The sequence below is a fragment of the Lithobates pipiens genome, unplaced genomic scaffold (assembly GCF_037356315.1).
Source record: "Lithobates pipiens isolate NorthernLeopardFrog02 unplaced genomic scaffold, aLitPip1_a1.2 Scaffold_23, whole genome shotgun sequence".
NCBI lineage: Eukaryota > Metazoa > Chordata > Amphibia > Anura > Ranidae > Lithobates > Lithobates pipiens.
The window spans coordinates 319,251,568-319,276,556 of NW_027507785.1; the positions used below are offsets into that span (position 1 = coordinate 319,251,568).

At 39.6% G+C, this 24,989-nt stretch overlaps 1 protein-coding gene across 1 annotated transcript in view; it reads left to right on the top strand.

The window, feature by feature from the left end:
• The window catches only part of LOC143926656 (FRAS1-related extracellular matrix protein 1-like), a 264,491-nt gene that overhangs the window by 35,599 nt on the left and 203,903 nt on the right, over window positions 1–24,989 (top strand). Inside the window, 7 exon segments of the mRNA XM_077450596.1 lie at window positions 5,728–6,038; window positions 7,541–7,740; window positions 10,466–10,789; window positions 11,344–11,452; window positions 21,144–21,275; window positions 23,929–24,273; window positions 24,420–24,562. Coding sequence (XP_077306722.1) covers window positions 5,728–6,038; window positions 7,541–7,740; window positions 10,466–10,789; window positions 11,344–11,452; window positions 21,144–21,275; window positions 23,929–24,273; window positions 24,420–24,562 — 1,564 coding nt within the window.

Here is a 24,989-nt window from a genome sequence, read left to right on the forward strand (position 1 = left end):
CCAACACTGAACTTTTAAGGCGCCAAACAAGACACCTCAATCTCTTTCTGTAATCAAAAGTGAGATATCATATCCCTGATATTTCACCAACTACCCACCCCCCCCCCCCCTTAAAAAAAATAAAAAAAATAAAAAACATTGTAAAAAAAAATAAAAATAATAATAAATACATAATTACGAGCCAATTCAGACAGGTACTCTGGCCACATGAATAAATGGTTTGTTTATGCAGCCATACACCTGCACCCACACACCAAGCTATGTAGTTAAAATCAATAACAATTTTCAACCTGTTAAAAAAATAAAAAATATTTTATATATATATATATATATATATATATATATATATATATATATATATATATATATATAAAATATTTTTTAATTTACAATTACTACAAATGCTTTAACTGTATACTCTACACACAGGCAACTTTTAAGGCACCAAACAATAAACTTCACATATTTTTACTTTTATTTATGAAATAGCAAAAAAATTTATAAAATCGCACAATTTTTTTAAAATAAATATGTGAAGTTTATGGTTTGGCAACTTAAAAGTTGCTTGTGTGTAAGAGTATACAGTTAAAGCATTTTGTATGAATTGTAGATTTAAAAAAAAAAACAAAAAACAAACAAAAACTCAACACTGAAATTTTAAGCCCCCAAACAATAAAACTGACATATTTTATATAAAAGTATATTTTTTACAATTTTATTCACTAATTTAAAAAAAAAAAAAAAAAATGTTAATTTTTTTTTAATATAAATTATGTGAAGTTTGTTTGCCATCTTTAATTATATACTCAACATGCAATGAACTTTTAAGGAGCCAAACTTATTGACATATTTTATATAAAACTAAATGTTTACAAATTTATTCACTAACGCATTTTTTTAAAAATAAAATGGTAATTTTTTTTATTTTTATATAAATATGTGAAATTTATTGTTTGGCATCCTTAATTATACACTCTACACAGAAGAGACTTTTAGGCGCCAAACAATAAAATCCACATATTTTACATATAAATACATTCTTCCAGTGTTATTCAGTAATTTTAAAAAATGCAATAAAACTGTAATATTTTTTTCTATATAAATAAATATAGAAATATGTGAAGTCTGTTTGGCATCCTTCAGTATACATTCTACACACAGATGGCACAATGGACTTTTAGTTTCATAATTCAATTGAACACACAGCATACAACGGTACCCCTACATGCTAAATATGCCGGCAATTTGGTGCAGGCAGATTTCAAGAACCAAAAAGGGTAACAAATGTTGTATAAATAAAAAGTGGTAACATTGGTAACAGAACAATGATAGCAAATGCCAATGATGACATTTTCAGTTTAAGTTGCCAGTTTCCCATTGTTCAAGGGAAACTACCAGCCTGACGGGAGTGACGGTGACCAAATTTTTATTTAAAAATTAATAAAATATATTACATTAAATTGTAATTTTTTACATTTATAAATATAAGTTTGTTTAGCATCCTTAATTATACACTCTACACGCAATGGACTTTTAAGGTGCCAAACAATAAAATTCACATAGTTTACATAAAAATCTATTTTTACAATTTTATTTATTAATTAATAAAATATATCACATAAAATTATAATTCTTATAATATATAAATATGTGAAGTTTGTTTAGCATCCTTAATTATACACGCTACACACAATGGACTTTTAAGGTGGCAAACAATAAAAGTCACATTATTTATATAATTTTATTTTTTTTATAATATATGAATATGTGATGTTTGTTTAGTGTGTGTATGTGTATATATATATATATATATATATATATATATATATATATATATATATATATATATATATTACAATTTAATTTAATCTTTAAATAAATATTAATAAATACAGTTGTATTTTTTTTCTGTTAAAATATATTTATTTATTTACGTTTATTGTTTGGCATGTCTAAAGTCCCTTGGGTGTACTTTACATAATTAAAGTATTTGTTTGAGTCGTTTTAGATTGTGGTGTCACGACCCATCTATTCCCATGCATCATTATTCTATATTTACAGTTCAGAAAACGTGTCTCACTTTGAAGTTAGGTCAGTTTGAAAAAAAGTTTTTATTTATTTATTTATTTATTTATTTATTTATTTCTACCAAAGGTGTTTGATTTCCTCCAGTTTCTTTTGAGAAGTCTGGAGATTGTATCGTACAGATCTCAGTTTGTAGAAGGAAAAAAAAAAGGAAACAAGTATTATATAACAAAATTGCAACTGTTTAATACACATTTCTGTAGAAAACTAAATATATTACATTAAATTGTATTTTTTTTAAATATTATTATATTAAATATATTATTATATATTATTAAATACAATTATAATTCTTATAATATATAAATATGCGTGTTTAGCATCCTTAATTATACACTCTACACGCAATGGACCTTTAAGGTGCCAATCAATAACATTCATATAATTTACATAAAAATACATTTTTACAATTTTATTTATTCATTAATAATATATATCACATAAATATAAAATATATCACATAAAACTTTAATTTTTATAATATATGAATATGTGAAGTTTGTTTAGCATCCTTAATTATACACTCTACACACAATGGACTTTTTTAAGGTGACATACAATAAAATTCACATAATTTACATTAAAAAAAATGTTTACAATTGTATTTATTAATTAATAAAATAAATCACATAAAATTTTCATTTTTATAATATACGAATATATGAAGTTTGTTTAGCATCCTTAATTATACACTCTACACACAATAGACTTTTAAGGTGACAAAAATAATTTTACTTTTTTATATAATTTTTTTTTTTTACAATTTAATCTTTAAATAAATATTAATAAATACAAAAATAGTTTTCTGTTAAAATATATTAAGTTTATTGTTTGGCATCTTAAAAGTCCCTTAGGTGTACTATACATAATTAAAGTATTTGTTTGAGTAGTTTTAGGTTGTGGAGTCACAAATCTTTTTCCATACATCATTATTCTGTTATTTACAGTTCAGAAAATGTGTCTCACTTTGAAGTCAGGTCAGTTTGAAAAAAACAAGTTTTTTTTTAGTTTTTTTTCTACCAATAATGTTTGATTTCCTCCAGTTTCTTATGAGAAGTCTGGAGATTGTATCCTACAGATAGGATATCTCAGTTTGTAGAAGAGGAAAAAAAAAAAATATGGAAGCGAGTATTATATAACAAAATGGCAACTGTTTATAATACACATTTCTGTAGCAAACTAAATATCATCCGCCTCGGATTTACATCTACTATAAAGCATCTGAAAAATATTTTTTGTGACACCTCCAGACTATTCATCTGTCTGTTCTGTCAAAATACTGCAAAGGCCAGTCTGGAACTTTAAATGCCAACAGAATTATTCACTAGAAAAAGGCGAAACCATGGTTATAAATCGCCAATAAATATTTCTACAACCGCTGATTGTAGTTGTCTGTGTTTTCCAAACCAGACACAAATTCCTGTGCGGGCTCTTTGATCAAGGCTGTTTTGTGGTTGAAAAAAAAAAAAAAGAACAATAAAAATCCCAGTACAGCAGACCCAGTGCATTGTCTGAAGTCTTTGAAAAGCCACTATGTCACAATTAGTATCATTTTCTTTTTATTTTTGTGTTGCTCTTGAAATATGTTTTTATCACTATTATTAGAGATGAGCAATCTTGTAAAAATCTGGCTTTCTGCCAAACCAAGCCCAACACTCCTTAAAAAAGAAAGTGAGGTAGCGATGGTTCGCTCCCCGTCCATTTTTTTTGGGGGGGGGGGGAGACAGTACTAGCTGCTGGCCGGTGCTAAGAAAAAGGTCCGCACTCACCAGAGGACGCCTTTATTACAGATGAGAAATCTTGTAAAAATCTGTTTTTCTGCCAAACCAAACCCAGCACTCCTTAAAAAAGAAAGTGAAGTACCGATGGTTCGCTCCCCGCCCTTTTTTTTTTTTGGGGTGCATGGGGGGACAAGTACCAGCTGGTGGCTGGTGCTAAGAAAAAGGTCTGCACTCACCAGAGGACGCCTTTATTAGAAATGAGAAATCTTGTAAAAATCTGGTTTTCTGCCAAACCAAACCCAGCACTCCTTAAAAAATAAAGTGAAGTACCGATGGTTCGCTCCCCGCCCTTTTTTTTTTTTTTTGGGGTGCAGGGGGGGGGGACAAGTACCAGTTGGTGGCTGGTGCTAAGAAAAAGGTCCGCACTCACCAGACGACACCTTGCGTTCTACGGGAAGAGAGGCCGGAAACTGGAAGTGACGCGATCAAGAATATTGGTTTGCTAAAGTCAAAAGTGGGAGGGTTCAGCGCGCAGTGCTCTGCGCCCCGAGGACAACCTGAAACAAGCCAATTACAGCCTCTGCCTCAAAGTACATGCTTCTTGAAAATTTACGAACCTAATAGACACCCATTAGTCCACCGCCCCGCACAGTGCAAAGGACTGGTTTAAATAGTAAGTCTGCTTCCATGTGGTATACTACCAGTTGACCAAGATGTTGAAGACCCTTTTTCTGGTCTGCAGTAATTACCTTTCAGCAGTTTCCAAAGTCTGTCCATAATGCAAACTTTCCTTCTGCCAATTGCCACGGCTGTAACAAAGCCTGTACACTCACTTGTCAAGTCCAATATGCCTCCCTATTGGACCAGTGGGGGACAGTCACAACAAGCTGAGCTGCACCTGAGTAAAATGAGCAGACCTAACCAATAGATTCTGCTCCCTGGTAGGCAGAGAGCACTCTAAGTTTTTACCTGACCATCTTCCTGGTAAGCAGAAAGATCAAAAATTATACTCTCTTCTAGCACCTACCTAGGAGGGTACTAAATGTAAAAAAAAGAAATCCTGATCATCTTCCCAGAGTGGTACCACTGAATCGCTCTGGTCACTGTATGTAAAAAAAAAAAATTGTAAAAAAAAAGAAAAAATTTAATAAAAAAAGTAAAAAAATGATTAATTATATATTTTTTACATACCGTCACCAGTCAGTTTCCCAGATACCAGCAAATTCTGGGAAACAATAACGATTGGCTGGAAAATTCAACCCGGCCAACCCTGTCCTAAGAAGGCTTTGCTGGGTAGCATTTCCTGGACAACTGCTAATGCTTTTTGCTGAGGATAGGCAAAGTGAAGTCTTACACTAGACCAACAAGGGGTCTACAGAGACTAAGTAAGGTAGTGATGGACCTTGTTGGGGGTAGAACATCCATGGCAGCTTGATTTGTAGAAGGGCCCTAAGGTGGGTCCCTTTAGAGGTGGAAATGTTGTGGTGATAGGTGAGGATCTTTGTAAATAAAATACTTGAACATTTTTAGAAAATGATATATTTAATGGTAAATAAATAAAATTAAATAAAGGCCTACATAGCCAACAAATGTTGAGGGTTTTGAAGGGCACCCACTTCCTCAGGGCTTTTTGTTAATGGGTTTGAGGAAGATCTGGTTAGTGCTTTCGGCTGAGGATCTTGGAAGAGGAAGGCCCCAATGCTCTCATCAGGTTAGTGTGCCATTTCTTACCTACGTCCACAATTAGACCAATGAGAATAAGGCTGTTTTGTAGAACAATCTTTCATTTATGAATGAACAACTTCCAACATCCATAGGCAACTTTATATAATGGGAATGCGCAGAATTTTTGTTGCCTAATTGCTTACTACAGCTAATCTTTTCTAATTGTGTTCAAAGATTGCCTTTTCCTATATCGTAGGTTTTCTGAACGGGAGACATTGGTGGAAAGTTTTATTTTAGAAGTAAAAATTACAGAGCCGTTGGCCGGCATCGTTCTTCTCGGAGAGAATTCTCTAGAAGTGCCAGAGTTTTATGGCATTTCATCTAAATCGGTGGACAAAAACATCCTGTCCTTCAAGCATCGTTTGGAAAGACCAGGGACAAACTGTGTGGCCAGGACCCTTGGATCTGAACTGGGTCTTCCTGCCTATGGACAGATGGTGATAGAGGATTCAAAGCGTGACAGCAGACTTGTTGCTGGATCTCTTCCGCACCCGCGAGTCAGGAACTGTGAGTGCACTGATGACGTATTGAATACCCATCTAGATATGGAAAAATGAACTATTCCACACGACAATTGATTATCACATCCATAAAAATAACACTAACAAACCCTTAGGCCGCGTACACACGAGCGGACTGTTCGCCCAACTTTGTCCGCTGAACAGTGTTTCAGCGGACAGTCCGCTCGTGTGTGGGCTTCAGCGGACAGTTTCAGCGGACAGTCTGACGAACAAAGTTTTTCGGAATTTCCGTAAGACTGTCCGCTGAAACTTGGTTTGAGCGGACAGTCCGCTCGTGTGTAGGCTTGTTCGATAAACTAAGTCTCGCGCATGCTCAGAAAGAATTTACACGGCGAAGGTTGCATTGCAGTGTATTGGACTTCGAATTTCTCGTCCCGTCGTACGTGCCGTTCACGTCATCGTGCAAGTTTTCAGCGGACTGTTCGTTCGTCGTATGTGGTCAAGTCCGTTCATGCTAATTTTGAACGGACTGTTTGTCAAACTGTTTGACGAACCTAGTTGGGCGGACAGTCCGCCCGTGTGTACGCGGCCTTAGACTTATCATCAGATAGCCCCCCTTCCCTTTATCTTACCCTGAAGTTCGTCTTAAATCTAATGTTATAGTGACCCCTTAGTACAGGGGTCTCCTAACTTTCTACACAAAGGGCCAGTTTACTGTCTTTCAGACTTCAGGGGGGCCGGACTAGGGTTAGTGGGAGTAAAACATGTCCTTGAGTCTAGTGGGAATAAACAGTGCCCTATCTTTGGTGTCAGTGGGAGGAATAGTGCCCAATAATTAATATCAGTGGAGATAATAGTACCTCATTATTGGTGCCAGTGGGAGGAATAGTACCCCATCATTGGTGTTAAGCTCTGCCCCATCGATGGTGTCAATGGAAGGAATTGTGCCCCATTGTTGCTAAAAGTGGGAGGAATTATGCCCTTTCATTGATGTCAGTGGGAGGAGTAGTGCTCCCTTGTTGGTGTCAGTGGGAAGAATAGTGGCCCATCGGTATCAAAGGAAGGAATTGTGTCCCAATGTTGGTGTCAGTGGAAGGGGTAGTGCCCCATTGTTGGTATCAATGGAAGAAATAGGCCCCATCGTTGGTGTCAGTAGGAGGAATAGTGGCCCATCGTTGGTATCAACAGAAGGAAAAATGCCCCATTGTTGGTGTCAATGGAAGGAGTTGTGTCCCATTGTTGGTGTCAGTGGATGGAATAATAAAGCAAGCAAAGGGCCACAGCTTGGAGACCACTGCCCTAGAACTTGATCCAACCAACAGAAAATATTACCATGATGAATAATTTGGCTGCCAAAAATACCCACAACCCAACACTCACATTTAGGCTTACATTCCATGGCCATACATGTGTTCAGTACAGATTTTACTGACAGGTCTAGACCAGCCATTATGTCCCTTTCTGTAATAATTACTGCTTAGCAAGAGTTGGTATTTATTTTATATACATTATTTTTTGTTGAAACTTTTTTATTCTTTTTCTCTCCAGACAGGCAAGAAAAATTGCGATGTTCTGGCAACAAGGCCTGCCACCTGGGACTAAAGGAAATGAGGTTACTGAAGGCCAACTGTGCCGATCTTCTTGAGATGGGTATCAGATATGAACACCTCAGTCCTCCCTCCCCCGATGCCGATTACATACCGCTCCAGGTTGAGTATCGCAGCCAAGACAATCGAAAACAGTTGCAGGTCAGTAACAAATCTTCTAACATTACCATAAAAAGAGAGGACTCAGTTGTGTATGTTGGCCTATGCATGTGATACCATATTGTGATCCCATATCGCAACGACTTTTGGTGTTAAACACCCCAAATTTGTGAATAGGCAACCAAGATACATTCCTAATTCTCAGACCTGCACTTTATCCATTAAATTATTTCATGTTTGCAGACATAAAAAAAAAAAAGAAATTAACAAATGTGGAGGTAACATTTATATTGTATGAGGTGCATGAGACTGTGTGGTTATCCATTGTTGGGTTTTAGTAAAGGCAATGCAGTAACGCATTACAAATAACATTTGCCATTTTTAGCAACCAAGATGCCTAAATGCAAGTCCACTTTGCCAGTTGGCCTGCTTCCATTTGGCCAGTTCACAATGGAGGCAGAGAGAACACTTAGCCATCAAAAAGTAACCAGTCTAAAATGATCTATGAAGTAAATTGGGGTGGTGATAGGTCTATGAACGGTCTTCCAGGACACAGTTAGGAACTGGTGGAGCCCACGGGTAGCAAGTCCGTGGATGCAACAGAAGAGGCAGTAAGGGTAGGCTCACAAATCCAATAGAGCGTAAACTGTCCTGTGAGGAGACTCTGACTCCAACCAGCTCTGACTTTAATTGAAATGCCAATTGTGAGCTAGGTTTTCTAGTCCAAAATCAGGACCTGACCTCACAAATGCTCTTTTGGCTAAATGAGAACCAGTGCTGCAGGCTGGACCATTCCCATAACGCATGCTCATGATATCATTGATCTAATAAGGCCACGTGGCCATATAGAGTCAATGATATCATGAGCATGCATTATGGGAATTGTCCAGTTATGGGAATTGTCCAGCCTGCAGCTGATTGGCCCAGGAATGACAGCTGGCCTCTGGGTTCAACCGAACCCAAGATTGGAATAAGCCTAAGCTCATCACTGGTCTCATCACTGGTCTCATCACTGGTCTCATTCTACCCTCAGCCCATTGGCTCGTCACGGACAGATGACTTTTGGGTTCAGTCAAACATTCTGACCACACCCAAAGTCGAATCCAAGCTAAACCCTAAAATTTTAGGGAAAGTTTTCCCAGAAGGGAACCCTTTTAACAATGTTCATGGTTTTGAACCAACAAGCTCATATAGCGGTAATGGCAATACATCTCTCATGTTTTCTGTTTAAAGGCTCCTATAAGAGTCTCAGTTAACAACACCAAGGACCTAGCTCACATTTCCTATATTTGACTCCATTTTATTGATTACAGGTACTTTTTATAGTGTCGTCAATTTATTGAGTTCATTACATATATATTTCGTATATTCACATCAGTCCCTGCCCTCAAGGAGCTTTCAATCTAAGGTCTCTAACTCACATTCATACATACACATTTTAGGGCCCATTAACATACCAGCATGTCTTTGAAGTGTGGAGGAAACCCACACAGGTAGAGGGAGAACATGCAAACTCCAGGGAACAGAGAGAAGCAGTGGGAAATCTTTCTATGGGGACACTAGTTCTGGTGACAATTAGGGATTCCCTCACTTTGGAGGGATTTCTTCTCACTTCCTGTTGAGGCTATGGGACAGGAAGTGAAGGGAAATCTCCCCACTGGACACAAATTCCAAATAAAATGAACAGTATGTCTTTGAAGTGTGAAGGAAACCCATATAGGCACAGGGAGAACATGCAAACTCTATGGTTGGGTTGGGATTTGAACCAATGACCTTATTGCTGCTGAGCAGAAGTGCTAACCACTTAGCCACTGTTCTGCCCAGGGCTTTTTTTCTCAGAGAATAGGTGCAGGAATGCCCACCTTCCGAGTCACCTCTTGTGTCCACCCCTACCCACCTCTGAACACCATTCCTTGGTTCCACTCCCTACCCACCTCTGAGCACCATTCCTTGGTTCCACCCCCTACCCACCTCTGAGCACCATTCCTTGGTTCCACCCCCTACCCACCTCCGAGTACCATTCCTTGGTTCCACCCCCTACCCACCTCCGAGAACCATTCCTTGGTTCCACCCCCTACCCACCTCCGAGCACCATTCCTTGGTTCCACTCCCTACCCACCTCCGAGCACCATTGCTTGGTTCCACCCCCTACCCACCTCCGAGCACCATTCCTTGGTTCCATTCCCTACCCACCTCTGAGCACCATTCCCTGGTTCCACCCCTACCCACCTCTGAGCACCATTCCTTGGTTCCACCCCCTACCCACCTCCGAACACCATTCCTTGGTTCTGCTCCCTACCCACCTCCAAGCACCATTCCTTGGTTCTGCTCCCTACCCACCTCCGAGCACCATTCCTTGGTTCCACCCCCTACCCACCTCTCAGTAATGGATACAGAATCAAGTATCAATTTGTGGTGCTAAGTAATTTGTATGTAATTTATTAATGCTAGGAAGTAAAATAGAGCCCCTGTAGCCAGCAACAATGGAGCACCCCCAGCAACAATAGACTCTGAACAGCTAGCAACAATAGACCTCTTCCTCAACAGTAGATGTCTCCCAGAAACGATTGTCTCCCAGTAGCATAAGTATCCCCCAGCAACAATAGATCCCCCAGCAGCCAACATGAATAGACCCTCCAGTACACCCAAGCAGCCCTAGCCATTACATACATTCAGAGCTGGAGGAGCCGGAACCGTGTTTCCCCGCGTTCCTGCTGAAAAAAAGACCTGGTGCTGCCTATTTATTTTTAACTATTCCGCATTTCAGGTGCAGAACATCTGGATTCCTGTAAACATCTCAGGCGCAGTTCCCAACACTCCACCCAGGGCGGCCTTCATGCCCATGTTTATCCTGGAAATCGACCAGTTCATCTTGACCCCTCTTACCACGGCCACTCTCGATGCTGAAGATGATGAGACTCCAAAGAATAAACTTGTATTTAAGATCAGTAAGCCCCCGCCCGAGGGATATATCACCCATGTAGATGACCAGACCAAAGCCATTACTTCCTTCACCTGGCAAGACTTACATGACCTGAAGATAGCGTACCAGCCACCCAACACCTCCCATCCCGACAGACGCAACTATGAGGTGTGTTGTGAGCTTACATTTCTAAATTCACCCGTTCTTTTCTAACAGCAGTCAATAGATTATATCAAGGCAAAAAAATGTAGATGATAAATACTGTGAGTTGGATGGGCAGTGTATAGAAACATTTCTTTTTTTTTTTGTTGGTTTTTTTTTTGGATAGAGTTGAAAAGAGTTAAAATTACTTAGAATTCTGTCTATAACCCTATTTAGAAGATTTTCCTTCACTTCCTGTTCCAGGGACACCCATCCCCTTTGTCCCCTTGGAGAGATTTGTCCTTACTTCCTGTCCTGACGTTTCCTAAAGTTTATCTCCAGGACAATTTTTATTTTTTTATTTTTGGATGGAGTTGGTAAGAGTTAAAATTACTGTGAAAGTTCTGTCTGTGACCCTAAAACTTTGGCTTAATTGTGTGTTTTTAACACCCCCCAACTGCAAGTCTAGTAGGGCCCTTACTGAGGCAGGTGAGATGGGGGAGGTGGGGGTGTTATTGTTTGAAACGCGTTGCCCTAAAACTGGTTTCTTGTTTCCATTTATCCGCTTGTACCTTTTTTAGGTTGAATTTCAAGCAATCGATAGCTATTTCCTGAGCAGCACCCCCATAATGGTCCATTTCTCCATTAGAACTGCAGAGACAAACTCCCCCAGAGTGTCCTGGAATATGGGTGAGTACCCAAACAAAGCATTAAAGTATAATCTAAAGGCAATTTTTTGTTTAGCATTGGATACAGTGGAAAGGGATTAGAACACCTATCGGGTTTTTATTGCTTTCTATGCCCCCGGGAGATTTGATCCAAAAGTGAAAGAAAATCCCAAATTTTGGGTTGTCAGCAGAAGAGGAACAGAGGGGAAATCTACCTTTGGGGGAACTAGTTCTGGTGACAACCAGGGATTCTCTCACTTTGGAGGGATTTCCTCTCACTTCCTGTTGTGGCTATGACACAGGAAGTAAAGGGAAATCTCCCCAATAGGACACAGTGGGCAAAAAATAAACTGACAGAGATTATAATCCTCCCCTACTCTAGCCAAAAAAAAAAAAAAAAGTTTTGTCTATATAGTAGTTCTAAGGCTCGGTTCACACTACTGCGACCTAAAAGTTGTGCGACATACAGTGTGACTTTGCCAGGCGACTTCCTGTCGATTTTCTGGTGACTTGATGCAACTTGAGTACTACTTTGATGCTACTTTAAAGCAAGGAAGGGGGCAACACCGCAGGGAATGCCTGGGTAATCTGCCTGTAATGTGGGATCCAAATCACCTCAATCTAGATGAGGAGGCGACTTCTATTAAAGTCTATGGGCACAAGTTGGATAGAAGTCGCCTTGAAGAACCACAGGAAGCTTTTCTGAAGGTGGAGCGACTTCAGTAGTGCTAATTAAATCCGCTCTCTCGGATCCCAAGTCACGGCAGTGTCAACCAAGCCTAAAGGAAACCTCTGGTCACAACATACATACACACACACATATATATATATATATATATATATATACACATATACACAGTGGGGACGGAAAGTAATCAGACTCCCTTACATTTTTCACTCTTGTTTATATTGCAGCCATTTGCTAAAATCATTTAAGTTCATTTTTATTCTTCATTAATGTACACACAGCACCCCATATCGACAGAGAAACACAGAATTGTTGACATTTTTGCAGATTTATTAAAAAAGAAAAACTGAAAATTAAATATATATATATAAAAATTAATTAATTAAAAATAAAATAAAAAAAATTATGAAAAAAAAAGTGTAGGGTCCCCTCCCAATGGGCCTGGATTTTAAGGGGCGACATGTTAGGTATCTATTTACTCAGCGTAACATCATCTTTTATCTTTCTATGTTTTTTTTTTTTTTTTTGCATTGAAATGTATTAAAGTGGATTTTTCCCAAGAAAATTGCATTTGAAAGACCGCTGTGCAAATACAGTGTGACATAAAATATTCACCATTTTATTCTCTAGGGTCTCTGATAAAAACAAAAAAATAAATACAAGAAAAGGCCTGGTCAGCAAGTGGTTAAAGGGAACCTGCACCAAAAGAACTACGGAAAGTGCCATTGCTGGTCTCCTTTTTGAAAATGCAAAATGCCTGGCTGTCTGTGGCTTCAGAACCCCCCCCGAGGCCCTGAAACTAGACATGTGCAATTAGTTTAGTTCCAAATTAATTTTGTTAACAAATTTCGGCAAAACCATTAATTCGGAAATATCCGAATTAACGAAAACCTGTTTAATGTTTTTTTTCCTGAATATTCGTAAATTTGAATATTCCAAAATGCGTAAATTCGGAGATTCGGAAATTAGAAATTAGAAAATCCGAAAACCTGAAAATCCCCAAATCTGAAATAATAACTAACTAATAATAACACTTAACTATTGCTAACTATTAAATTATAGGTGTTGGAATTTCCTTGCAAATTTGGCTGTTAGTGAACGTAACGAATATGAATTTATCCAAAGTTACGAATTATCAGAAATAAGCTAAACGAATGGAATGTAACAAATTAATAATAATAATAATAAATAACAATAATAATAACTCTTTATTATTAGTGTGATCTGTTCCATTTGTTTAGATGCGGCATTCGTTAATTTGGATAATTCGTACCTTCGGATAAATTCATATTCGTTATGTTCACAAACAGCCAAATTTGCAAGGAAATTACAATACCTATAATTTAATAGTTGGTCATTATTAGTTAGTTTATTCTTTCGAATTTTCAGATTTTCTTTCTAATTTTAGGATTTTCAAATTTACAAATTGCGATCATAACGAATGACCAGAAAAACGAAAAAAAGAAAAAAAAAAGAAAAACAGGAATGAAACTTATATAAACTAATTTTTTCGGCAGTCTACCTGGAACAAAAATACAAATTGAGAGTAAAAAAAGAATAAAGTCAGAACAACAGCCAGGAAATGAGTATGTTCAGAGGGAGGTGACGGCCATCACACTCCTCCATGCTTCCTTATGGTCGGTTTCCTTTACCGATGGTTATAAAACTTCCCGTGTTCGGCGGTTGCACTCATCGCTGTACATTCTTAAAATACACGCTATAATGCAAATTTCAATTTTTAACAGTAAACAAGTTTTGATCCTTTTTATATAATTCACACTTTTTTTTTTTTCTAGATGGAATGATCAGGTTTTTATGTAATAATTATAAAATTGTAGCACAGCTTTTTAAAAAAAAAAAAAAAAAAAAAGTTTAACTAGTCTGCATTTCAATTTATTCATTTTATTTTATTATTTATTATTAATTTTATTATAAAAAAAAAAAAAAAAAAAAGAAACCTCCTTATGCAGAGAAAGGCCTTCTGTGTAATGGCATTTTTACAGCTCCCATTTAGTCACCTGAAGTTCTAGTAGAAGTAGGGCCTTGTTCACATGGGCGGGTGAGGGGTGGTAAAAAAATAGGGGGTTGAACCACGGTTTTACTGCCCCCGACTATACTTTTTAGGGTCCATTTCGTCTTGCGATTGTAGGGTATTTAAGGCTCGGTTCGCACTATTGCGACTTGTGTGACTTATTACACTCTATATAGATTTAAGTTTTATATTTTTATACTTCTTCTATACTTCATCAGCTATCTGGTCTATGTTAAAGTCCCCTATATAGAGCAAACTCGTTATTCAATTGTCTATTACACTCTATGGCACTCAAGTTGCATTAAAATCGCATCAACGTAGCGCAGGAACCTTTTGCCGAGCGCCTAACTGTCATTAATTTGACGTTAAATATCGAGGTTACGGCTGCAGATAGCTGCCAGGACCCCGGTATCTTTATTTACAGTAGATGGCCAAGCTTTCTGGTAAAAGTGGTCCCAGCGGCACATTCGCCGCATGATCACTTTTATTGGCAGTGGGAGAGGTGCCCCTCCCCCCCCCCCGCAAACCCCGAAGCAATCTGGCCCTTAACTTGGCTGTATGCCCTTGGAGGACCGGAGCGACGTCTGACTTCACTTCTCGGGTTTAAAGGGTTTTGATTTTTTTCGTCTTAACCATTTCCCACCCGGCCACTGCACATAAATGGGGGGGGGGGCTCTCTCCTTCTGAGTGGATGTTCAGGAAGGCACGTGTGCCCGTGCAGTGGCGCGATCCCGATACAACGCATTTCTGATCGGCAGGAGGGCTCTGTGATTGGCCCTCCTGATCACGACGGCCGTATCCAATCACTGCTGTCATGTGATGTAAAGAGAGAGCCGGTTGTTAGGCGATCGGCTCTCCTCTCCTCACACAGAAGTTGTCGGTGAGGAGAGCGGATCTCTGCAGCCGGCTGGTGATCAGTGAGTATGAGCTGTTTTACACACTGATCACCAGTGTAAAACACACATGTAAATCATGTACACAATGTAAAGCACACATGTATAACACACAGGTATAACACACGGTTAAAATGTGCACAATGTAAAACACACATATAAAACATGTACACAATGTAAAACACACATGTATAACACACGAGTAAAACATGTACACAATGTAAAACACACATGTATAACACACGAGTAAAACATGTACACAATGTAAAACACACATTATAACACACAAGTAAAACATGTACACAATGCAAAGCACACATGTATAACACACAAGTAAAACATGTACACAATGTAAAACACACATGTAAAACATGTACACAATTTAAAACACACGTAAAACACACATGTAAAACATGTACACAATGTAAAACACACATGTAAAACACACATGTATAACACAAGAGTAAAACGTGCACAATGTAAAACACACATGTAAAACACACATGTAAAACATGTACACAATGTAAAACACACATTATAACACACAAGTAAAACATGTACACATGTAAAACACACATGTAAAACATGTACACAATGTAAAACACACATTATAACACACAAGTAAAACATGTACACATGTAAAACACACATGCAAAACATGTACACAATGCAAAACACACATGTATAACACACAAGTAAAACATGTACACAATTTAAAACACACATGTATAACACACGAGTAAAACATGTACAGAATGTAAAACACATATGTCCCCACATAGTAAAAACACCTGTCCCCCACAGATTTAACAGTAAAATCACATGTCCCAATGATCACCTGCACACATCTGTACATGATCATCTGCGCACATCTGTCTGCGATCACACAAACCAATTCTTATACACTTAACGGGATTTTTTTTACCAAAGACATGTAGCAGAATACATTTTGGCTTAAATTTATGACAAAATTTGATTTTATTGGATTTCTTTTAAAAATAGAAGAAAATATAGTTTTGTTTTTTTTTCCCAAGTTTCCGCTCTTTTTTCGCTTATATTGCATAAAAATAAGAAATGGCGTCGTGAATAAATACCACCAAAAGAAAGCTCTATGTGTGTGAACAAAATGATAAACAAGGTAAATTTTGACCCCAGATCTCGTAATAAAGAGGACCTGTCATGTTTATTTTAAGCCTCGTACGCACGATCGGATTTTCCGTCGGGAAATGTGTGATGACAGACTGTTGGTGGAAAATCCGACCGTGTGTACGCTCCATCGGACAATTGCTGTGGGACTTTCCGCCAACAAATGTTGGATGGCAGGTTTATAAATTTTCCGCGGACAAATGTCTGTTGTCGGATTTTCAGAGCGTGTGTACACAAGTCCGTTGGACAAAAGTCCGAAGTACAAACACGCATGCTTGGAAGCAAGGATGAGCCGGAAGCGGTCGGTCTTGTAAACTTGCGTTCGTAATGGAGAATTAACATTCGTGATGCGGCAACTTATGAAATCTGGAAATGCAGCGCACAATTCTCTTCTTCTTTAATGGGATAATAATGAAGCTGTTTTGCTGGTGATACTGATGGAGTTATTGCAAATGTATTTTCAAAGGCTTTTTTTTTTTCTAGTGATACCAAGAATAATATTATTATGCTTTTTTTTTATTTTTTTTATTTGGGCAAGTTACCACAACACCATTATCCCGTAGTTTTTAAGATCAAAGATACAACTATGTCGGAGTCTCTTGTCAATGTTACATTGTATTTTTTTTAAATGTAACTGCCTACTCCCCAACTGTCATTTGAAGTAAAACACACAGCCAAGTATTATTATACATAATTTTTTTTATTGTGCGTTAAAAAAAGAAAACAAATAAAAATTAAACATGCTATCTGCCAATAGAACTTAACCAAAAAGCGAATTCTAGGCATCCAAAAATATAGAAAATATACCAAATCAAATCATTATTATTCAACCAAAAAAATAATGTCAAAGCAATAACTCCAAGGCCAATAATAAATGACACGTTATCTCCTCCGATTCCGCAACATGTCTGGTTGACGGACGGCCGTTCAGAAACAAACTGAAAAGTGCAAAATAAAAAGCGCGAAATGAAAAGAGGCGAATCAACACTCGCCGAACTTCTACTAACACGAAATTAGCAGAAGGAGCCCAAAAGGTGCCGCTAAAGAGCTGAAAAACAACGTAGTACGTCACTACGTTCGGAATTGTTGGCCAACAATTGTGTGGCCGTTTCTATGCAAGACAAGTTTGGGCCAACGCCCTTCGGACAAAAGTCCACGGTTTTGTTGGGCAACAATCCGATCGTGTGTACGAGGCTTTACAAGGGATGTTTACATTTCTTGTAATAGGAATAAAAGTTATAAAAAATAAAAATAAAAAAAAAGAGGTCAGTGTAAAAAACAAAAAAAAACAAAAAGTAAAATAAATAGGAAAAGAAAAAAAAAAATAGAAAGCGCCCCGTCCCTCCCGAGCTCGGCCACAGAAACGAACGTATCCGTAGGTCACGTCCGCATATGAAAACAGTGTTCAAACCACACATGTGAGGTATCGCCGTGATCGTAAGGGCCGGTTCACACTGCAGGCGCGGCGAGGCGTCTCCGACTTGCCTCGCCGCGACCTGCGGCGACCTCAGCGGCGACTTGCAGAGGACTTCTGTATAGAAGTCAATGCAAGTCGCCCCCGAAGTCGCCCAGAAGTAGTACAGGAACCTTTTTTCTGAGTCGGAGCGACTCGAGTCGCTCCTCTCAGAACGGTTCCATTGTACAGAACGGGGGCGACTTGCGGGAGCGAGGCGAGGCGAGTCGTGTCGCCTCGCATCGCCCGCTGTGTGAACCGGCCCTTAGAGCGAGAGCAATAATTCTACCACTGGACCTCCTCTGTAACTCTAAACATGTAACCTGTAAAATTTTTCAAGCGTCGATTTATAAGTACCGTAATTTGTTGCCAATCTATGATTGTGCACAATTTTAAAGCATTGACATGTTGGGTATCTATCTACTCGGCGTAACGTCATCTTTCATATTTTACAAAAAAGTACAGTTTTTTTTTTTTTTTTGCCGCCCGCCATACAGCAATATGGCGTCGGAAAAGTGGTTTTGTTATCCTGATCAGACGTCATACGACGTGATCAAGGTTAACAAGCCGACGCATGCCCGTGGGGGCGCGCAGTGCGGAGAACGCGGCTGCAGTGCGCCAGTCGGACACATTGCAACTCCGATCGTGATATGGCGCCTCTGACGGAGGCTTCTTACCACGTGATCAGCTGTAACCAATCACAGCGTATATAGATTACTCAAAGGGGGGTGTTTTTTCTTCTCAACGTAGAGTTGCTTTTTAACCACATGCTGACCAGCGCACGACGGAATACGTCGGCACAATGGCACGGCTGGGTAAATGGGCGTACAGGTACCTCACCCCTTTAAGATGCGGAATTGTGGGCGTACGCCCGCTGCGTTCTCCGTGACTGCGGGTCCCGCGGATTCGATGTCCGCAGGTGTCCCGGCGATTGTGTCACGAAGCGGAAGAACGGGGAGATGCCTGTAAACAAGGCATTTCTCCATCCTGCCTAGTGACATGACAGGGAGCTACTGCTCCCTGTCATCGGGAGCAGTGATCGCTGTCATGTCCTAGGTAGCCCCCCCCACACAGTTAGAATCACTCCCTAGGACACACTTAACCCCTTCATCGCCTCCTAGTGTCTAACCCTTTCCCTGCCAGTGTCATTTGCACAGTAATCAGTGCATTTTTATAGCACTGATCGCTGTATAAATGACAATGGCCCAAAAATAGGTGTCAAAAGTGTCCGATGTGTCCACAATAATGTCGCAGTCATGATAAAAATCGCGGATCACCGCCATTACTAATAACAAAAAGTTGATACTAAAAATGCCATAAATCTATCCCCTATTTTGAAGACGCTATAACTTTTGCGCAAACCAATCAATATACGCTTATTGCGGTTGTTTTTAAATGTAACTGCCGACTCCCCAACTGTCATTGGAAGTAAAACGCATAGCAAAGTATTATTCTACACCATTTTTTTATTGTGCATTAAAAAAAGAAAACAAATAAAATTAGACATGCTATCTGCCAATAGAACTTAACCAAAAAGCGAATTCTAGGCATCCAAAAATATAGAAAATATACCAAATCAAATCATTATTATTCAACCAAAAAAATAATGTCAAAGCAATAACTCCAAGGCCAATAATAAATAATACGTTATCTCCTCCGATTCCACAACATGTCTGGTTGACGGACGGCCGTTCAGAAACAAACTGAAAAGTGCAAAATAAAAAGCGCGGAATGAAAAGAGGCGAATCAACACTCGCCGAAATTCTACTAACACGAAATTAGCAGAAGGAGCCCAAAAGGTGGCGCTAAAGAGCTGAAAAACAACGTAGTACGTCACTACGTTCGGAATTGTTGGCCAACAATTGTGTGGCCGTTTCTATGCAAGACAAGTTTGGGCCAACACCCTTCGGACAAAAGTCCACGGTTTTGTTGGGCAACAATCCGATCGTGTGTACGAGGCTTTACAAGGGATGTTTACATGTCTTGTAATAGGAATAAAAGTTATAAAAAAAAAAAAAAAAGAGGTCAGTGTAAAAACAAAAAAAAACAAAAAGTAAAATAAATAGGAAAAGAAAAAAAAAATAGAAAGCGCCCCGTCCCTCCCGAGCTCGGCCACAGAAACGAACGTATACGTAGGTCACGTCCGCATATGAAAACAGTGTTCAAACCACACATGTGAGGTATCGCCGTGATCGTTAGAGCGAGAGCAATAATTCTACCACTGGACCTTCTCTGTAACTCTAAACATGTAACCTGTAAAATTTTTCAAGCGTCGATTTATAAGTACCGTAATTTGTTGCCAATCTATGATTGTGCACAATTTTAAAGCATTGACATGTTGGGTATCTATTTACGTAGAGCTGATAAAAATCGCGGATCACCGCCATTACTAATAACAAAAAGTTGATACTAAAAATGCCATAAATCTATCCCCTATTTTGACGACGCTATAACTTTTGCGCAAACCAATCAATATACGCTTATTGCGGTTGTTTTTTTTCCCAAAAATATGTAGAAGAATGCGTATCGGCCTATTCTGAGGGAAATTAATATATATATTTTTAGGGGATATTTATTATAGCAAAAAAGTTCAAAAATATTGCTTTGTCTTTCAAAATTGTTGTTCTTTTTTTTGTTTATAGCACAAAAAATAAAAACCGCAGAGGTGATCAAACCAAAAGAAATCTCTATTTGTGGGGAAAAAAACTTTTTTTTTTTTTTTGGGTATAACGTCGCATGCGATTGTCAGTTAAAGCGACGCAGCGCCGTATTGCAAAAAGTGCTGGTCAGGAAGGGGGTAAATCCTTCTGGGGCTGAAGTGGTTAAAGTGTCACTAAAATCAGTCTGTACACGCAGTAAAGCCTGCTTTTTATACTCACTGTGGAACCTTTGTGGTTAATCCTGCGCATTGTGTAAAAAGGCTGTCCTTTGATCCTCCCCTTCTTCCACTGTCCCCCAATCCATCTCCCAATAGAGCAGAGTCTCACTCTGCACATGCTCAGTTTGGTGGGTATTGCTAGAGAGGCTTTTTTTTTTTTTTTTTTTCTTGGGAGGGTGCATGTGATCAGCACAGGACCAATCAGCACTGTCCAGACAGAGGGTCGGGGGTCCTGCAGCCTCATAGGACAGTCAGAGGAGAAGGAGAAAAATCCTCCTACAAACTCCTTTAACCAGGCACTGATAGAATTCACAAGACTGCTACATACTGCTGAGTAGAAAAGATATTTAGCAGTTTATATTTACTAAAATAATGTCATTTCCATGTTCTGTGTACTGTGGGAGACCAGATATAGTGAATGCAGGGTCCGGGGTTTAGTAACACTTTAAATGACAGATTGCTGTGGGTGTCAGTTCTGTATATTATGTAACATTTCAGATTTTTCTTTTTTCTTGAACTCTTTTATTGCTACAGCTGGATTTGTCCATAAATCAAGCTTGTTGTAGTTTGCCATAAAAATATCCGCGTTGATGATGTCACTTTCTATTGGCCGCGCTCCCCAGGTTTGGACTTGCTGGAGGGACAGTCTCGCCCTATCACCTGGGACCTCTTCCAGATCGTGGATAACGATAACATTCAAGCTGTTCGCCTGGTAACAGTGGATGGATTGCATCACGGACGTCTCACGCTGAGAGGTGCAGAAATTTCTTTTTTTTTTCTTCTTTGTTGGTTCATCATGAGAACGTTGGAGCAGCGGGAAGAAATATTTTAAAACGGACTCGCATTCCGACAAAGTATTGATCAGTGATGGCCAGCGGCCGTTTTATGGACTTCTTAAAGCTGAACTCCGGGCAGATACAAAAGAAGGAAATTAATGCAGCTCTGTAATTATCATTCATTTTTTTTTTTTTTTTTGCTGCCGGCCCTTTAAGGGGCATTTAACATGGGGAAAAAAACAATCAATGTGCATCTGGCTCCAGCCCCCTCTCCTATCATTTCAATTAAAAAAAATGTCCAGCCACACCGTTTTGCGTGATTTTTTTTTTATCCGGTCCTTGGGGCACTGATACCAACAATGGGGCATAATTCCCCCCCCCCCCAACTGACACCAATAATGGGGTTCAGTTCCTCCCCTAATGCCAACGATGGGGCACTATTGCTTTTACTGACAGTAACGGTGAGGCACTATTCGTCCTCCTAATACCAACGATGTGGCACTATTCCTCCCCCTAATACCAACGATGGGGCACTATTCCTCCCCCTACTACCAACTATGGGGCACTATCTCTCCCCCTAATACCAACAATGGGGCACTATTCCTCCCACTGACACCGATGGGGCACTATTCCTCCCCCTAATACCAATGATGGGGCATTATTCCTCCTACTGACACCAACAATGGGGCACTATTCCCCCACTGATACCAAGGATGGGGCACTATTCCCCCCACTGATACCAAGGATGGGGCACTATTCCTCCCACTGACACCAATGATGGGGCACTAGTCCTCCCTCTAATACCAACAATGGGGCACTATTCCTCCCTCTAATACCAACGATGGGGCACTATTCCTCCCTCTAATACCAACGATGGGGCAGTATTCCTCCCACTGATACCAATGATGGGGCACTATTTCTCCCACTGACACCAATGGGGCACTACCCCCCCCCCCCAATACCAACGATGGATCACTATTCCTCCCACTGATACCAGTGATGGGACACTATTCCTCCCCCCAATACCAACGATGGAGCACTATTCCTCACACTGATACCATTGATGGGGCACTGTTCCTCCCACTGATACCAACAATGTGGCACTATTCCTCCCACTGACACCAATGGGGCACTATTTCTCCCCCTAATACCAACGATGTGGCACTATTCCTCCCACTGACACCAATGGGGCACTATTCCTCCCCCTAATACCAACTATGGGGCACTATTCCTCCCACTGATACCAACTATGGGGCACTGTTCCTCCCACTGATACCAATGATGTGGCACTATTCCTCCCACTGACACCAATGGGGCACTATTCCTCCCCCTAATACCAACGATGGGGCACTATTCCTCCCACTGATACCAACTATGGGGCACTATTCCTCCCACTGACACTGATGGGGCACTATTCCTTCCCCTAATATCAATGATGGAGCACTAGTCCTCCCACTGACACCAATTATGGGGCACAATTTCCCCCACTGACACCACCAATGAAGGTGTACAATTCCTCCCACTAACATCAATAATGGGGCACTATTCCTTCCACTGATGCTGAGATATTTTCTACTCCCAATGGCCATAGTCTGCCCCCCTAAAATCTGAAGGATAGTGAGCTGGACCTTTGCTTAGAACGTTTGGCGATCCCTGCTCTTCTTGTCTTGTTACGAAAAGTTTTTTTTTAGTTTCTTCTTGATTTCACTGGTCATCACCAATTTGTATTTTGATATGTATAGAAAGGGAGGTTTGGGACTTTAAATGAAGCACTTGGATAGTGGAGGTGAGTTTTAATCATGATTGAATATTTATTGTTCAATGGAAAGCCATAATTTATAATAATAGAGCAAATTCATAATATATATAAATATCAATACATTAAAACACAATATATGGTATCCACATAACAATACTTGACAAAAATGATGTACATAATATAAATGAAGTGGCATATTAATGCCTATGACAGCAAGCCCGGCATCGATAGGTATACCCACATGGTGGATTCACATCCAATAAGAATGATTGATATACATTTAAATTCATCAACTCATGGCATAGACATGATTCCATATAACAAATAACTGGGACATATGATCAGTAAAGCTCGACGCGTTTCGTGGGTATCTCCCCACTCATCAGGAGCTGATGTTGTTACAAAATTCCTGTGAAATAAAAAATCAAAAAATAATAAAAATAATGTACCAAGCCTGATGGTGAAGATTTGATACATATAGATGGTTTTGGCCAGAGCAGACTCACCGGTTCCAGCAGTAAGCGCTGTGTGTGCCGGTGGATGCCGGGTGGGCTAGGCACATACTACCTCCCCGGGAACTGAGGCGGCTGGAGGATGGATGCGACTTCGGGCAAGACCAGGGGAACACCAGCAAAAAGATGTGTCTAAAATAAAAAGTGTAATGATAATTGAACCCATTAAATCTAGGGACCAGGTATATTTGTATTTTCTGCTATGCCACATGTCCTGACCTTCCTGTAGGGTGTCGCATTCCAAACCTGTGCATTTTGTCTTTGCAATTTATGTCTTGCAAAAGTCAATAAGAATATTCCTAACCAAAAAAGCTCAGCTTTGAAGAAGTTTAGTAATAATCATGTTTTTTCCATTGATCAGACTCCAAGGCTTTCGTAGTCACTGTCCAGGACATCAAAGATGGCGTTGTACGTTACCACCACGATGACAGTGACACCACCAAAGACTTCATTGTCTTCCGAATTTTCGATGGCAAACACAGCATCCGGCACAAGTTCCCCATCAACATTCTCCCTAAGGATGACAGCCCACCCTTCCTGGTTAACAATGTGGGTTTCGAGCTCCTGGAAGGTGCCTCCATCCTCATTGAGAAAGACATGTTACTGGCAACCGATATGGATTCCAGCGATGACCACATCCTCTACAATATCACCAGGCCACCTAAAGCTGGAGAATTGGTGAAGAGATATTCCTCCGAAAGTCCCGGTAAATGCCACCTCTAGGTGTGTTCTACTTATAGTCCAGCAGTGTCCCCCTCTTTAATTATGGACTGTTCCCGAAAAAAACCTGAAGATAACTTGTATGGAGGCTTTTAACACCAATGAAGGTAAAAACTGTGTGGTTTGTCCTAGGTGTTCCGGTACTGACCTTCCTGCAGAGGGATCTCTTCCGTGGCCTCATCTATTACAGACACTTTGGTGAGGAGATCTTCCAGGACTCCTTCGAGTTTGTGTTGTCAGACAGCCACCAGCCTCCCAACTATTCTGACAAGCATGTGAGTTCCTCCTGGTTTAAATTCCAGAACTTTCAATATAGATATACTAGTATAGGTAAATAATAAAAAAAAAGACTTTAAAATTAAATTGTAATAGCATGTTAAATACGTATATAAGATTTTAGTGGTTGGGCTTACATTTATGTAGCAAAGTCTCTAGCCTCCTCCAGTCTACTGAAAACCTTCTGTATGTGGTGGGTTGTAAGGCATAGTGGGTGCAAGATGGATAAAGTTGTTGGGCACTGGACATTTCATGGATGTAAAAAAGGTTTTATTTCTCCTAACAGTCCTATTTATATTTTGAGGAGAAAGAGGGTTAGGGCCAGGACACCCTTAAGCAGTTGCGATTTTAATTGGCAGACTCCGGGGCTTCAATAGGAGGATGGCCGTACAGGGAAAGGCCCCCCCCCCCCCAGCAAGGCGCCAC